Raw genomic sequence first — 14,950 nt, 5'->3', positions numbered from 1 at the left:
ATTTTAAATGTTTTGGGACTCTGGGATAGTTTTGGAAGTTGTGAATGAGGCTGGTATTAATAGTGTTTATATAAAATGTAGTAGTCTGCCATAAAATTTTTTGGTGAAATAAATATTGGTCTTGCATACCAGCATAAGGCCATATCTTGTGTATCTTCCTCTCTTAGTGGTCAGATACGGCCTGTTCTCTGTTTCCAATTGTGTTGAGTCTCATACTAATTGTGACCTGATGTTGAGTCAAATTGATAGCAATTGAGGTTACTTAGGTAAATGGTTGTCCTGTTCTGATATTAATCTATTTGGCAAAAGTCTCCTGAGCTCCTTATCCTTGCACTTTCACCAGGTGCTTATAAAAAGAGCATATAGCATAGTCAGAATTTGAGGCACAAAGGGGTTAAGATATTCACAGGCACACTCCATGACTCGGTAAGAGAACCAAGCAACATCACCCCCAGATTCCTGGTTCCCTGGCTTGAAGCACCAATTCAGAACACTTTTATAAGTTTTTTAGAACTCTGCAACTGTGGAAGGTAATCAGATGTAACTTGAGACCAGTTCTTTCCATAGTAATAGATTATTGTTCCACCTCCCAAAAAACCTTTTAAAAGGCTCCAATTAAAGGTCTTTTTCCATCCTATATTTCCTCATTTTTCAGTCTATTTGGTTTTCAGTTTTCCTTTCCCACCTACTGTTCTTCCTCCAAGTGCCCCAGCAGGTTTCGAGTAGATTTATGTTACTGATCCATTTTGCAGTCTTAGTGTTCTAATTCAAAATCTGTGTATTAATGCGTACAGTATCTGCATTCATGGAAAGCTGTTCCAGTAGAGTATCCTGGAAAATAACCAATGAAGTTGCCTAATATTGCTTTTTAGTCTTTAGAGAAAAAATAAAAAAGCAGACTACTTAGAAAAACTTAAAGCATGGGGCCATGAGGAATAACTTTTAAGTTCCCACGATTACTTGCTTACCAGCATTTACTTTAACTTGTATATGTTTCTAACGTTACCATCCTCATATCAGTTTTAGTATTATAACAGTCAGTTACTTAACCACCAAAAGCCAGTTTATTCGGGAATAGCCAGAGGATTTACAATGTGAGATGTGCAAACTATGGCAGACCATAGGCAGATCCAAGGAAGGGGAACTTGCTTTTATAGGGAAAATGAGGGGAGCTGAAGAGGGTGGCGTTACATAACCAAAGAGTCCATTGAGGAAGCTGGGAGTCCGAAGTATGGCGGTTGGTTGGGCTGTTTTCAGTCTCTGGCTGGGTTGTCACTGGGTGGAGCATTTTTTTCTTCCTGCTGACTAGTAAAGTAGGCAACATCTTCCTGTCATAGATGAAGGCTTGCGTCTCTTCCTGTTTGAAGTAATTAATGTCACAAGGCAGGGATGAAAGCTCAGCCTATAGCCCTGTCCAGACTCCAGTTTTAGCCAAGGTCTCTTTAATTCCACACTCAGCTTGTCTATATTTAAATTGTGATTAAGATTATTGTCCTTGAATGAAGAGGTTTAGGATTAAGTGAATGTGAAGCTTCCAGTTAAAAGATGCTGTTTAATCTTGGTGACTTGTTATTTTGACACTGACAGTTGAGCACCCTCCCACACAGTTTTCATTCTTTTGAACTGCCAGTTGTATGTATGGAAGATAGCAGTGCAACCTCTTTGACTTTTTGTTAAACGTTTCTGAAAGTTCTCTTGGCGTTCTGCTTGAGGCGGCCTTTGATCAGAACCGTGGGGCCTGTCACTAGTGGCATAGCACCTGCTCTGTGCTGTCTGTTGTCAGTGATGAGTTTACGTTGAGAAAGAACCTTTCTACCTGGAGGTTTCTGGAGTCATTGATGAAAATGCAGAGTTCGGTTTTGGCACAGTGCTGGGACAGAGGACAGCAGCATGTACTTACCACTCCGTGTGCACAGAAAGAACAAGCTCTCTTGTACTAAAACAGACCCTGTTCTTAAGCTCCCAAATGACAACCGTGACAGAGGGCAGCCCTATATTTTCAGGTTGACTTGTAGTATACTTGTTATGAAATGCATTTCCACTGTCTAAACTTTGATAGATCACACAGATAAAACTTTTGGACGTGTGGTCAATGAGTGTCTCCTCTGTGCTCTAGGTGTTTGTGAGTTGATGTCATAAAGTACAGAAGACGTGGTCCTGGTAGCGATCTAGAAAGTGGGCCAGGTTTAAAGACCACTTTTATATTCATGTCATTTTTACATTCCTACTGCAAATACAAGAGGAAATTTGTAGCTCATCCATAGTGGGAAAATTTGAAGTGGAAAGAGGTTAGATAACTAGTTTATGTTTTACCCAGCTAGCAATTGCCAGAGTCGAAGTTTTCTATGTTTATGTGCCTTTTACCACATTACAAATTCCTTTTATAGTTAGTAACAGTTCTGAATTTTAGAGATTTACAAGAGCCCTATAATCTAAATAACACATTTGTACATTTCAGAGCTCTATGGTAACCCTGAACTCCAAGAAGTATAGACATTAATATTGTCTTTTACAGAAAGGACATTTAAGCCCCAGAGAAACACAATGTCTTGCTCAATGGCACAAAAGTATTAAGTGGTAGAACTGGGTGGGACTTATATCTACTCCTGATCCTGAATCCTCTGCTCTTTCTACTTGGCATACCGAAAGCTAGTTATTTTATTAATAGTACTCAGCGACACTTATTGAACCATGACTGTGTGTAGAGTACTGTGCCAGATGCTGTGAATCAATGCTGAAGAAGCAGAATTGCATAGCATTGCTCACCTTTATAATGCCATGGTGGAGCCAGGACAGTCACATGAGGAAAATACCTAACATGAGTATAATTAGACTGAAAGCAAAAGCAAACCCAGGGCAGCATAGTGAAGTAAATATATCACTGCCAATGGTAAACAGTTTGTAGTGTTACCTGACCAGTACCAAACAGCCTTCTAGAAGGCTCATTCCTGCTAGTTTTTCCTAGGACCAGGTACCAGTAGTCGTTTTCATACTCTCCAGCTCTACTTGCTGCATCTCCATAATCTAAACTGTGTCAGGTCTCTCCTACTTTAAGAGGAAAAATCTTGGGCACTTGCTCCCCTAATCCCTACTCTGTCCTATTCCTGCCTTCCTTATCAGCTCATTTTCTTCCTCACCTTCTCATCAGAACTTCTCAAAGTGTTAGCTATATACTCCACTCTCTTTCCCTTTTTGTTTTCCTTCATGATGTTGCTTCCTCTACCTGGATCTTAAATATCAGTGTCCTGGAGAGTTCTGTCACCTGACTGTCCTTATTCATGATATTTCCTGATGAGGTCCAAAGCCTCACCTCAAGCTCACCTTTCTCACCCAACTTCAGTCTGTTTCCCTGAATCAGATGCCTCAGATTGAACATGTGTAAAATAGAATTCATCATTTTCCTGCTTGAAACTAGATCTTTCTGCATTCTCTTTTTACTTAGGGTTATCACCAGTGACCTAGTCACCTGGACTAGAAACCTGGGAGCCAGCCTTGACTCCGTCTTCCCCTTGGCCCCTAAAACTCCTGAAAAGCTTGCTTTCTAAATAGATGTTGAATCTGCTTGTACTACCACTGCGTCACTGGGCTCTCGTTGTGTCACCCCTGTACTTTGCAGCATCTAACTCTTCTCCCACACAGGGTCTCCTCTGTCTGAGATTCCTCTTTAGGTGATCCTGATGCTCTCTTGTTAGATTTCTTCTGGTTACTCTTCTATACCATTGTGCATTCTCTCTGCTCTGTTTAAGTATTCAAAGAAGAGTACTCTTCTTTGAGTACTCTTTATCCTTCTTCCTTTTTTTTCTGATTATTTTAGTAAAAAGTTTAGTTTCTAATAGAACTACAGAGGACAATTGGTGGCCTATATTTTGATTTATGTTTAATACAGATCAAAAGCCAGTTCCTCAAGATAATGGTAAGCAGGCCCACGCTGTTTGATGTTACCTTTTTTAACCTATGCATGAGTACTGGGAGTATGCTGGGATTACAGTATGTTTGTACCCTTAGCTGAGGTTAGACTTGACCTTGACAATACTAATACTAATACATTAGTGCTAATGATACTCTGACTTAGTTAGGATTAGGCTCATTTTTAAGTGACTGAAAAATTGAGGACAGTGGCTCAAATAAAACAAGGTTATTCCTCTTTTACTGAAATTTCCAGAGATATGCACTGAGCAGCATTATGGCACCTCAGTTCCATGACATCCTCAGGGACTTAAGTCCCTTTCAGCTGTTTGTTTCACCTTCCTTAGGATGTGTCTCTTGGTCACAACAGCAAGGATCTGTTTCTAGGCAATAGAACTGAGGAGACGGGGAAGGAGGACAAAGGGCACACTGGCTATCTTTTAAGGATTATTCCCAGAAGCCTCCATAGAATTCTTTATTTTTATCCCATCAACTAGAACCTATATACTCATTCCTCAGTAGAAGTAGCTGTGGAAGAAGAGAGGACTTTAAGTAACAAACGTCAATTCAGGGTCAAAGTATTCGTCCCATTCTTCAGTCTGATGTTTAATCTGCACCTTCCTATTGGCCCCCTTTCCTCCTATCGCGTGAACCCGTGCACCAGCCAGAGTCTTCCTGTTACACTTGGCTGATGGCCTTCTCTTCTAAATCTTGTAGCTCTTTTCATCTGTATTGCAGTTACCATATGCTGAACTATATTGCTGCCATTTGTCTGCCTATGTAGCTTCCCTAAATCATGAGATCTCACCACAGTATAAGTTCCTGGGGTCAGTGACCATCTCTTCTGTGTTGGCAATGCCTTGCTTAGTACCTTGTAAATAATTGATTATCAGTAAATATTTCCTGTGTGAATAAATAGACAAATTTTGATGATTTCTGGTTTCTTATAGAATTTTAGGAAAGGAAGATGGATCAACCTAGCGGGAGGAGTTTTATGCAAGTATTATGTGAAAAATACAGTCCTGAAAACTTTCCTTATCGCCGTGGTCCTGGGATGGGAGTCCATGTCCCAGCCACACCTCAGGGCTCTCCTATGAAAGGTAAGAAAGATGGGACATAAAACATTTATTTACTGGAACTTACTTAGGACATTAAACCAGACTATTGTCTTATTTGCAAATGATTCCCTTTATTTTGAATTATGAATTGAATAGCCTTTCTCCCTTTCTATGATTTTAGTTTCTTGGAAAACCTGAAAGGATTTATCTTCCTCCAGATTGGCCAAAAGGCATTTTAGTTGCACTCACAGGGCAAGAGCAATATTTGAATGAGAGTATTTCAAAGAACTTGGAAGGTAGAAGATAGTACAAGCCTGGCCTGTGCCCTCAATGACCTCATAGCCTATTGGATTACAAGATACTCACATTTATAAAAATGTATAATAACACAAGGTAGTTTATATTGAATCAAATGAATGGCACACTGATTGGGAAAGAAATTTAGGGAGTGAGTTAATACGAACAGGAAAGAGTTCAAAATTGTGAGATTTGAACTAATCCTTCAAGAAAGTAAAATTTGGTTAGAGAGGGGATAAAGACATTCTAGGAGGGGGCTTATGTGAGCAGTCATCTACAACTGGAAACATATAATGTGTGTTTTCGTTTTGCATTTTAACTTAATGTTGTAATTAATTGTTCTTGGAAATAGTACTTTGTCATTATGGGAGGTTAATATTAAACAGTGTTTTAAAGTTCCTATGTCCGAAGGTTACTAAATGTTTGTTATTTCTCAATACCACTATCTTACCACTCCATATAAACTGGAACAGCAGAAAGAAGTGGATTTCTTACTTGATCATTTTTTTAGGATCTACTTCCAGCCTGAGAAAATTGATTTTGTGAAAAGCACTAAGTTGAAAAATCATATTATTTGAGGCCTCCATTTATAAAATATACTTTTGTTAGTCTTTGTTTTATATCAAATAGGAAAAAAGTGGCTGAATTATCATATTGGTCCTTTTTATTAGAGATAGGAAGAGTGATTTTATTGGCTTATTTTTGAACAAGCAGTAGTTTGACTGAATTCATTGAATGGTTTAAGACTCTGAAATATATTCCCTCATAATTATATATTTTTGAAAGTCTCATTTTTCTAAGGGACAAATTCTATGTGGATATGAAAGGGGGTTGACTGATGGACAAGTATGGGAGAAAGATGTAGATTTTTAAATGGATTCATGTAAGTGAGGAAGATTCCTTGAGTTGATATGAACTTGAAGAACAGAATTGATTTAGCCGATACACTACCTAATGGTCTGAGATAATTTTCAAAGGCAACAAGAGGTGAAAATACAAATCAGACTGTCTGAGAAAAGAGCTAACCAGAATGATACTTTTGAACTAAATTTTAAAGAGAAAGAATTGAGGCCATGAGAAGACAGTGGCAGCCCTGCCGTGAATCACAGGGATCTAACATCAGATGATAAGGTGACAGTGTGGGTGATGGTTCTGTTGTTGGTAGTTGAGCTAAACAGTCCTGCCAGGAGGTAAAGCCTCCAGGACTCCTCAGTCTAGTACTTCTAATCTCCTCCTGGGTCATATTTGGCTATCTCCCCCTTGAAATTCAATACCCTTGGATTCCATCACATCCTGTATTCTCAGGGCCTTGTGTAATTTCACATAATTTGATTTTGATTCCTGACGGTTCAGTGTATGTAGACAAGAATTAGGCTGACGTAGAACATGTTTCATTTCCCTTGTGATTCAGATCGCCTCAACCTCCCAAGTGTATTGGTGTTGAACAGCTGTGGAATAACCTGTGCAGGAGATGAAAAAGAAATTGCTGCCTTCTGTGCTCACGTGTCAGAACTAGATCTTTCTGACAATAAACTTGAAGACTGGCATGAGGTAAAGCTTTTATATTGCTGAGTTTTGGTGAAGGGCAGCAATGACTCACTATATTATTCTGTGTTGCTATGTATGCTGCTGAATTCTGCTTCTCACTTGGGATTCTTCTCTGTATGTCTCAAGAGAAATAACTGATTGCTTCAACTGTTTCTATAGTGATTTTCCAGTTAACTTTGTTATTGCTTGTTTTTCATTAATGTGAAAAACACTGAGAAACTTTATTCTAGGCATCAAGAGGTTAATAAGACCACAGAGGTTTAGACTGCTAACAGTGCATTAAATTACCTATTGTTTCAATAGTTTACATATCCTGTGTTCGTTCTTTGCTACTACTTCACTATTTATTACCATAAATTGACATTAAAAATTGCTGGAGCTCAAAACTAAGGTTATAAAAATATTTTTTCTTGATACTGAAATTTATTCTAAATATTTTAGAACTTTTCCTTGTTTTATTGAGTCCTATTGGTGATTTGACGTAACTGATGCCTTTGACCTCAGAGTAACTCTGAGTTGCACAAATAATAGTATTATGACATTCTCTCTTGTTATTATATATAACATTACTACCTGATTATAACATGACCTGATATAAGGTATCTTTAAGAGAAAAATAGTTCTTCCTGCTTGATTTTTTACCTTAATTTAGGTTCTTATTTCTTGTTTGGACTACTGGAAAAGTATCTTAATGGGTTTTCTGCCTCAGGTTTTACTCTGCTTCCTCTAAGCTACCTTCTGCAGTGGTACCAGACTCCTTTAAATAATGAAACGTGGTTTTGAAGCTTCAAGTCCCTTCACTGATTTTCACTGCCTACAAACAATGGTTTGAACTCTCTAAGTGTGACCCTCCATCATGTGACCCCTTGCTATTTCCAGAGTCTTTTCTCCATCTTTAGCCATGTGCTTTTCTGCAGTTCATGATAAATCCTGACAAGGAAAACTTCCCTGCTTTTATTCATTCTGAATCTACTGTTCTCTTTCTCCTCTGTCTACCCAGCTGCTTTCTGTGTATCTTTCAAGATTTGGCCCAAGTTGTTGTTCCTCTCTGAAACTTGCCCTGACTCTCACTCAGGCAGAATTAGATCATCCACACACCTATATCACGCTGCTGTGACAGAATTCATCACAGTGTAGTGCAGTCACTGGCTTACTTGGCAGTTTTCTGCTGGACCATGAGCTTTTTCAGGGCTTTCTTTTTTATCATCAGCAGTAGCAGTCTAGGCTGGAAAAGAAAATAGCAACACACTCCAGTATTCTTGCCTGGTAAATCCCACGGACAAGACGAGCCTGGCAGGCTACAGTTCATGGGGTCACAAAGTATAGCACGTGACTTAGTGACTAAACAGCAAACAGCAGCATTCTAGGCATTCATATGTTTGCTGAGTTCATTAAAGAATAAATGTATCTTGAGGTTTGATCAGGCCCAGTTGCTCTAACTTTTCCTGTAATCTTAAGAAATTCACTTATTCCTTTATCATCTGTAAGACAAGGCTACTGATAAAATTAATTATCAAGACACCTGGTAGATATTAAATGTGATACAAATTCTAAGACCGCTTTCTTGTTAAAGAAAAATCTATCTATAACTTACTTTTCTTTAGCTTTTCTTATATTCATCCATTTCATAGTCTTATTTAATCTGTTATCTGTGCTCCCCATTATATTTCCTACTTTCATTAAGATGTTTGCCAAAATTCGTTGAGATGTACGCCACTTGATTTCTAAATCATGTGTTAATATATACAGATTTACCTGGCTGTTTCCAAGAAACAGTCTCTACTTATCCATGTATTTATTGATTGGTTCACTTATACAAACAACTCTTACAGTCACTGTTCAACAAGTTACAGTGTGTGCCTTCTGGGTCCTTTGAGATGCTTAATTGACATGCATGCTCTGTCCACATTGTACAGATGCAAAAAGAACTACCTTGTTAATCCTCCTTCTCCAGGATTCCCACAGCAGTCCTCCTGCTGAATCTCTGGTGAGACTTTTGACCTGCGTGGATGACAAGTCAGACCAACTCTTACCCTGAATCATTTTAGCTCCTATGTTCACAAGCTGATTCCCCTAAATTTATTCCTTTGGCAGTAAAAATTTCACAGAGGTGTTGTACTTTGTGCTTTGACCACATACATAAGCTTTTGCTAACTAGTGGGAACAGTTTACTAGAGATATAACTGCTACCTCAGAAAGATGATTTGTGTCAACACGGATCAGAACACAAAATTTATACTAGGTAATTCAGCCTTTTCTCTGCTTAGACAAAGATCTACACTGAACATTTTTCCAACCCACATTGACTAATAGAGCCAGAGGGTCACATGTTTGGGCTTTCCAGGCGGTGCTGGTGATAAAGAATCCACCTGCCGATGCAGGAGACGTGGGTTCGATCCCTGAGTTGGGAAGATCCCTGGAGTAGGAAAGCGCACCCCACTCCAGTATTCTTGCCTGGAAAATTCCACGGAGAGAGGAGCCTGGTGGGCTACAGTCCATGGAGCCTCAAAGAGTTGACAGGACTGAGCTCACAGCTGAGACGACACTCACAGCCACACGTTTATTTGCACTGTATTGGTGCTCAGTTTGTATATTCCTGTAAGTGCTCTATAGTCTGATTTCAGGCAGTTTTCAAATGAATGTTTGCTGCTACCCTTCAGGTTTCCATTTTCCAATTTATTTTTGTTTTCATCTTTCCTTTATATTTTGTCCTTCCCCTTAACTGTAGCTCATCCCAGTCTTCTAGAATATATATCAGAACACAGAGATAGGGGAGAAATACTGACAGTGGAAGAATATTGACCTTTTTTAGAATTGATTAAACTCTCTGCCAAGCTACAGAAGGCCTCATAGGTCACAGTTTTAAGATATTACATTCCAACCCATTGCAACACATGTATTTGATTACCAGAAAGATCATCTGTCCCTGGCCATTAACTAAGTTTATTTCAGCCAGTATTTGATATAGCAGTATGGAACAGAATAATCTAGTTTGTCCTTTCAGTGTTTTTGAATGGTCCTTAATGTTATAAGTAGCTTCTTTTATACTTTAAACAACTGGCTGCTATCTATTCAGAGGCTAATATAAATAGGAGTGAGAAGTGTAATACTTGGGGGAGAGGCAAAGATTTGTCTCCAGCCCTTCTAAAACTGGGCATCTGTATGTATAAAAAAAAGAGATGCATTTTTTAGCTTTTGATTTGAATATTTGGCTAAGTAGATTTTTGTCTGACCTTTCCCAAAGTATCTCTTTTATCCTCCTCTCCTTATCAAAACCATTTTATAAAGGAAATTGAACTAAGCAGTTTAGAGGAGGGAGGAAGCCCCCACTCGGGTGAAGTAGAGAATAGCTTAGGTATAAATTACAGATTGTTATCTCACAATCCTTTCCCATTTTTCTTAAAACCTTAGTTTCTTCCTTTTCAAAAGTAGAGGGTCCCCTGTTAAGTCATAGAGCTGTGGAGACCGAAGAGGTGGTCTGAGTTCATCTCCATGTTCTGCATATGAGTATCCTGAACTCATTTCAGATCGATGGGTCTTGTTTTCTAGTTTTAGAATTTAAAAAAGAGAAGCCTGAGATACTCATTGAATATTAGCCTTTACTATTAAGACATTTTTCTGCCATGAATAAACCTACCTGTGTAATGACTATAATATTTTCCAGAATATTGTTAATCTAAGGTGACCCAAAATCCTTTTAAATTTTAATCTTTTAAAGAAGATATTTATTTCTAACATGTACTATTTTCCAAATAATATTTGGATTATTCAGTTGTAGTCCAGTGTTACATTTTTTAGGATATTCTAGGGCTGAGTAATTATTTTTTAATTAATTATTTGGAGGATATTACTTTACAGTACTGTAATGGCCTTTGCCATATAACAACATGAATTGGCCATAGGCATACACGTGTCCCCTCCCTTCTGAGCCCTCCTCCCACGTCCACCCCATCCCTCCTGGTTTTCACAGAGCAAAGGAGACACAGACATAAAGAACAGACTTTTGGACACGGTGGGAGAAGGAAAGAGTGGGATGATTTGAGAGAATAGCACTGAAAAGTATACATTACCATATGTAAAATAGATAGCCAGTGGGTGATGTATGATGAGTCATTACTTTAAATCTTTATTCTCATTAGATAGTAGTGCAGATGCAAACCATGAAGAGGATCACGTCAGGTATCTGCTAGCCTTGGAAATTCTTTCAGAAATTGCTTCAAAAACTCTTGAGAGTATCCATTTTGGGGAAGTTTTCTTTATTATAAAAATAAAATATGAAGGGTGGTGGTTAGCAAAGGGTGTATGCTTTGTTTATTTAACTGGGGTTGTACTAAAATTGGGAGAAGGCAATGGCACCCCACTCCAGTACTGTTGCCCGGAAAATCCCATGGATGGAGGAGCCTGGTAGGCTTCAGTCCATGGGGTCACTAAGAGTCAGACACGACTGAGCGACTTCACTTTCACTTTCCACTTTCATGTATTGGCGAAGGAAATGGCAACCCACTCCAGTGTTCTTGCCTGGAGAATCCCATGGACGGAGAAGCCTGGTAGGCTGCAGTCCATGGAGTCGCAGAGTCGGACACGACTGAAGCGACTTAGCAGCCGTAGCAGCAGCAGTACTAAAATTAGAACTTATCCTTCATGCTATAGTTGGAGCCAGTTCCTTTTCATCTTTTTTTTTTTTTTGTGGTCCTTAAAGCATAGCTAGTCATCATCTTCTGTGTGAAAAGCCTTTGTATCATTGGTATCCAGGTGGTAGAATGCAGCAAAGGATCGGTCCATGTGTGGACTATTCAGCTGTGTTGTGGCCACTCACTAAACTCCAAATCTTAGGCATATATCACCCAAATGCTTGGTACCGTTTGATCACAAAAGAGATCATACAGGAGAATATATGCCAACTGGTATGAATCTCTTGCATTTTAAACCAAAGCCTAGTGTGCTGTGCTTAGTCACTCAGTCGTGTCCGACTCTTTGCAACCCCATGGACTGTAGCCTGCCAGGCTCCTCTGTCCATGGGGATTCTCCAGGCAAGAATACTGGAGTGGGTAGCCAGCCCTTCTCCAGGGGAACTTCCCAACCCAGGAATCGAACCCAGGATCTCCTGCACTGCAGTGGATTCTCTATCACCTGAGCTACCCAGGAAGCCCTAAAAACCTAGTACAGTGCATAGGGAATAGTTAAGGTCAGTAATCAATGAAGCTCATTTCCTTTTTTTTTTTCTTTCTTGTGTACCAAGTTGCTCGCTAAATCATGTTTGATGATCATGATCATGTTTTGATCATGTTTTCTCTTTTGTTGATGATCATGTTTTCTCTTTTGTAATATAGTCACAGATGCTCTTTATTTTTAAGTAAATATATTTTAAAGTTTGGTGCATCTTTGGACCAAGCTGAAAGTGTTTTCTAAATGATTATGTAATTAATTTTGAATACCTGAATTGTTACCATGTGGTCTTCAATAAACCTTTAATTAGCCTTAATATTGTACTGAGAATGGAAGGAAGAGATATTCAAAGAGAATTACTTGTACATGACCCAATCTCAGCTCTTTAGAAAATGTCATCCAAATGATCTTTTCTCCAAAATATCATATAGTGATATCAAAGAGAATATTATACAGAGCAGAATCAAAAACTTTGCCAGAGGCAACATAGAAAATTTTTCTTTTATACCATTAATTTTCAGTGATGCTATAGAAAGGAATTAAATCATTTGCCATGATTTGTTGAAATTATTTATGCCTCTCTGTGCATACCATCTCTAAATAGGACTTCATAGTATAAGTGGCATTTTGCCTGGAGACCCACTCACTTAGGTTTTCTTGACTATGATTGCTGTTTAAAATCTCTGATTACTGCCTAATATGCTTTTCTTTTTTTTCTCCGTAGGTCAGTAAAATTGTGTCAAATGTTCCCCAGTTGGAGTTTCTAAACCTGAGTTCCAACCCTCTGAATTTATCAGTTTTAGAAAGAACATGTGCTGGGTCCTTCTCTGGGGTTCGAAAACTTGTCCTCAACAACAGCAAAGCTTCTTGGGAGACAGTCCACACGATACTGCAGGAGTTACCAGAGTAAGCCCAAACGGCATGATGGAGAGGGAGCTATGTTGCCGTCTGTGTTAGTACCTAGAATTACTGCTGGCCTCCCACCTCAGAAATACTAGAACTGCAGATTGAATGGAGAATGAGGTTAGAAAAATGAAGTAATTAAATGAGGGTGTGAGGGTAATCTAGTAGCATTTTCCCTGGAATACTTGTAAGTGTGGAGTAGCACCAAGACATAGGATATATCATCCTTTGGCTAGAAAATATCCCTGAGAAGCACTTATCATTTTAAGATCAACCCAGCCTTTCTCCATTTTAATCTTCTGATTACCTGATTCCAGAATTTTGCCTTAGCCCTTTTCTTTGGGAGGAAAGAATCATAGTGTCTCTAAAATATATTAATGCTCAGATGATTAAGTAAGTGCCTAGCTGGCATGATGGGAAAATGGACCTCATATTCTTTTCAATAATTTAAGCAGGAAATTATACTTCTGTTTGTCAGTTTAGAAATGTTTTGTTATGTTTTGTTTATATCTATCTTTGTATATGCACATAAATATTCAAAGGAAATAGTTTAAAGAAATATATGAAGCTGTAGTCTCCTTGATTGTCTAAATACGGAAATTATTAAAGCCTTTCAGAGTCTGGTCTCAACTCACTTATTCCATCTTAGTTTCTCACTCTCCCTCTAATGAGATTGATTTTCTCACTGCATGCAACATTTAGCATAGCATGGAATGAGCTTTAAATCACAGTTCCACTTCCTAAACATATGACCTTTGATAAGCTTATTAATCTCTTGTCTATAAAGTGGGCATAATTAAAATTTCAGAAGTGGAAGTATGGTATATAAAGCACCTGCACAGGACCTGACACAGGGTAGGAATTCAATAAATGATAACTATTATTTCTATTTCTAAACACTGTTCATGTTGTTTCTAGAATTTTCTTTTATCTCCTCTCAATTTACCCAACTCTGCCCCTTCTTCAAGGCCATGCATCCTTTCCTGGCTGTTCCAACTACAATTTGAATTCCATTCCTATATGAAGTGGCATTGCACTTACAGTGCTGCTTCATTGAGCATTTATTTATTTAAGCATACAATTACTTTAGTACTGGGTTGTATCATTCTCTGCTCTTTTATGTACTTTAGTCATCTTCCCAACTGTATTTTAAACTTCAGAAAGACATCTTTCTATTTGTTCTGCTATACGTAGCAGAGTCTCATACGTAGTAGAAGCTTATTTACTGAGTGACTAAAAATAGGTGCAAAGTAGAAACTTAACTGCTTTAAACAATGAAATATTTCCTTTTTTCTCTGCAGTTTGGAAGAACTCTTCCTGTGCCTTAATGACTATGAAACAGTGTCTTGTCCTTCTATTTGCTGTCATTCTCTTAAGCTACTACATATAACAGACAATAACCTCCAAGACTGGACTGAAATACGCAAGTTAGGAGTTATGTTTCCCTCACTGGATACCCTTGTCCTGGCCAACAACCATTTGAACGCTATCGAGGAGCCTGATGATTCATTGGCCAGGTTGTTTCCTAATCTGCGATCCATCAGCCTCCACAAGTCAGGTGAGGGACATGCTTGTTCTTATTCTACATGCAAATTGATCTGCATTTATGCATGAAATACAGTGAAAGTGTATTTCTTTCCATCATAGCTCTGCCTTCTTACAGGATGATTTTACAGAGTGACATGTAGATGCCTATTGATAAGTTAAATTTAAGGCATTCATTTTTATAAATGCTCTGGTAAATATCAATATTTATCAAATATTCACTTGGCAGAGTATTATATTAGTTATTAATATTTTATATATTAAAGGGGCCATGCTATGAAAGAAGTGAAATTGATGAATTGGGTAGTAAAAAGAAGGCTGCTGCTGCTGCTGCTGCTAAGTCGCTTCAGTCGTGTCCGACTCTGTGCGACCCCATAGACGGCAGCCCACCAGGCTCCCCGTCCCTGGGATTCTCCAGGCAAGAACACTGGAGTGGGTTGCCATTTCCTTCTCCAATGCATGAAAGTGAAAGTGAAGTCGCTCAGTTGTGTCCAACTCTAGCGACCCCATGGACTTCAGCCCACCAG

General features: G+C 38.6%; 1 protein-coding gene across 4 annotated transcripts in view; it reads left to right on the top strand.

Moving 5' to 3' along the window:
• TBCEL (tubulin folding cofactor E like) overlaps nucleotides 1-14,950 on the top strand; it is a 66,138-nt gene that overhangs the window by 15,882 nt on the left and 35,306 nt on the right. For 3 of the 4 annotated variants that reach the window (XM_027563459.1, XM_027563460.1, XM_027563458.1), the window contains 4 exons: nucleotides 4,857-5,006; nucleotides 6,673-6,812; nucleotides 12,700-12,881; nucleotides 14,180-14,436. In XM_027563459.1, the coding sequence (XP_027419260.1) occupies nucleotides 4,874-5,006; nucleotides 6,673-6,812; nucleotides 12,700-12,881; nucleotides 14,180-14,436 (712 nt within the window). In that variant the 5' untranslated portion in view covers nucleotides 4,857-4,873. The remainder of the gene's footprint in view (nucleotides 1-4,856; nucleotides 5,007-6,672; nucleotides 6,813-12,699; nucleotides 12,882-14,179; nucleotides 14,437-14,950) is intronic. The other variant, XM_027563461.1, reaches the window with a different exon arrangement.

Source organism: Bos indicus x Bos taurus, chromosome 15, assembly GCF_003369695.1.
Source record: "Bos indicus x Bos taurus breed Angus x Brahman F1 hybrid chromosome 15, Bos_hybrid_MaternalHap_v2.0, whole genome shotgun sequence".
NCBI lineage: Eukaryota > Metazoa > Chordata > Mammalia > Artiodactyla > Bovidae > Bos > Bos indicus x Bos taurus.
This window is presented reverse-complemented; position numbering and strand designations above follow the sequence as displayed.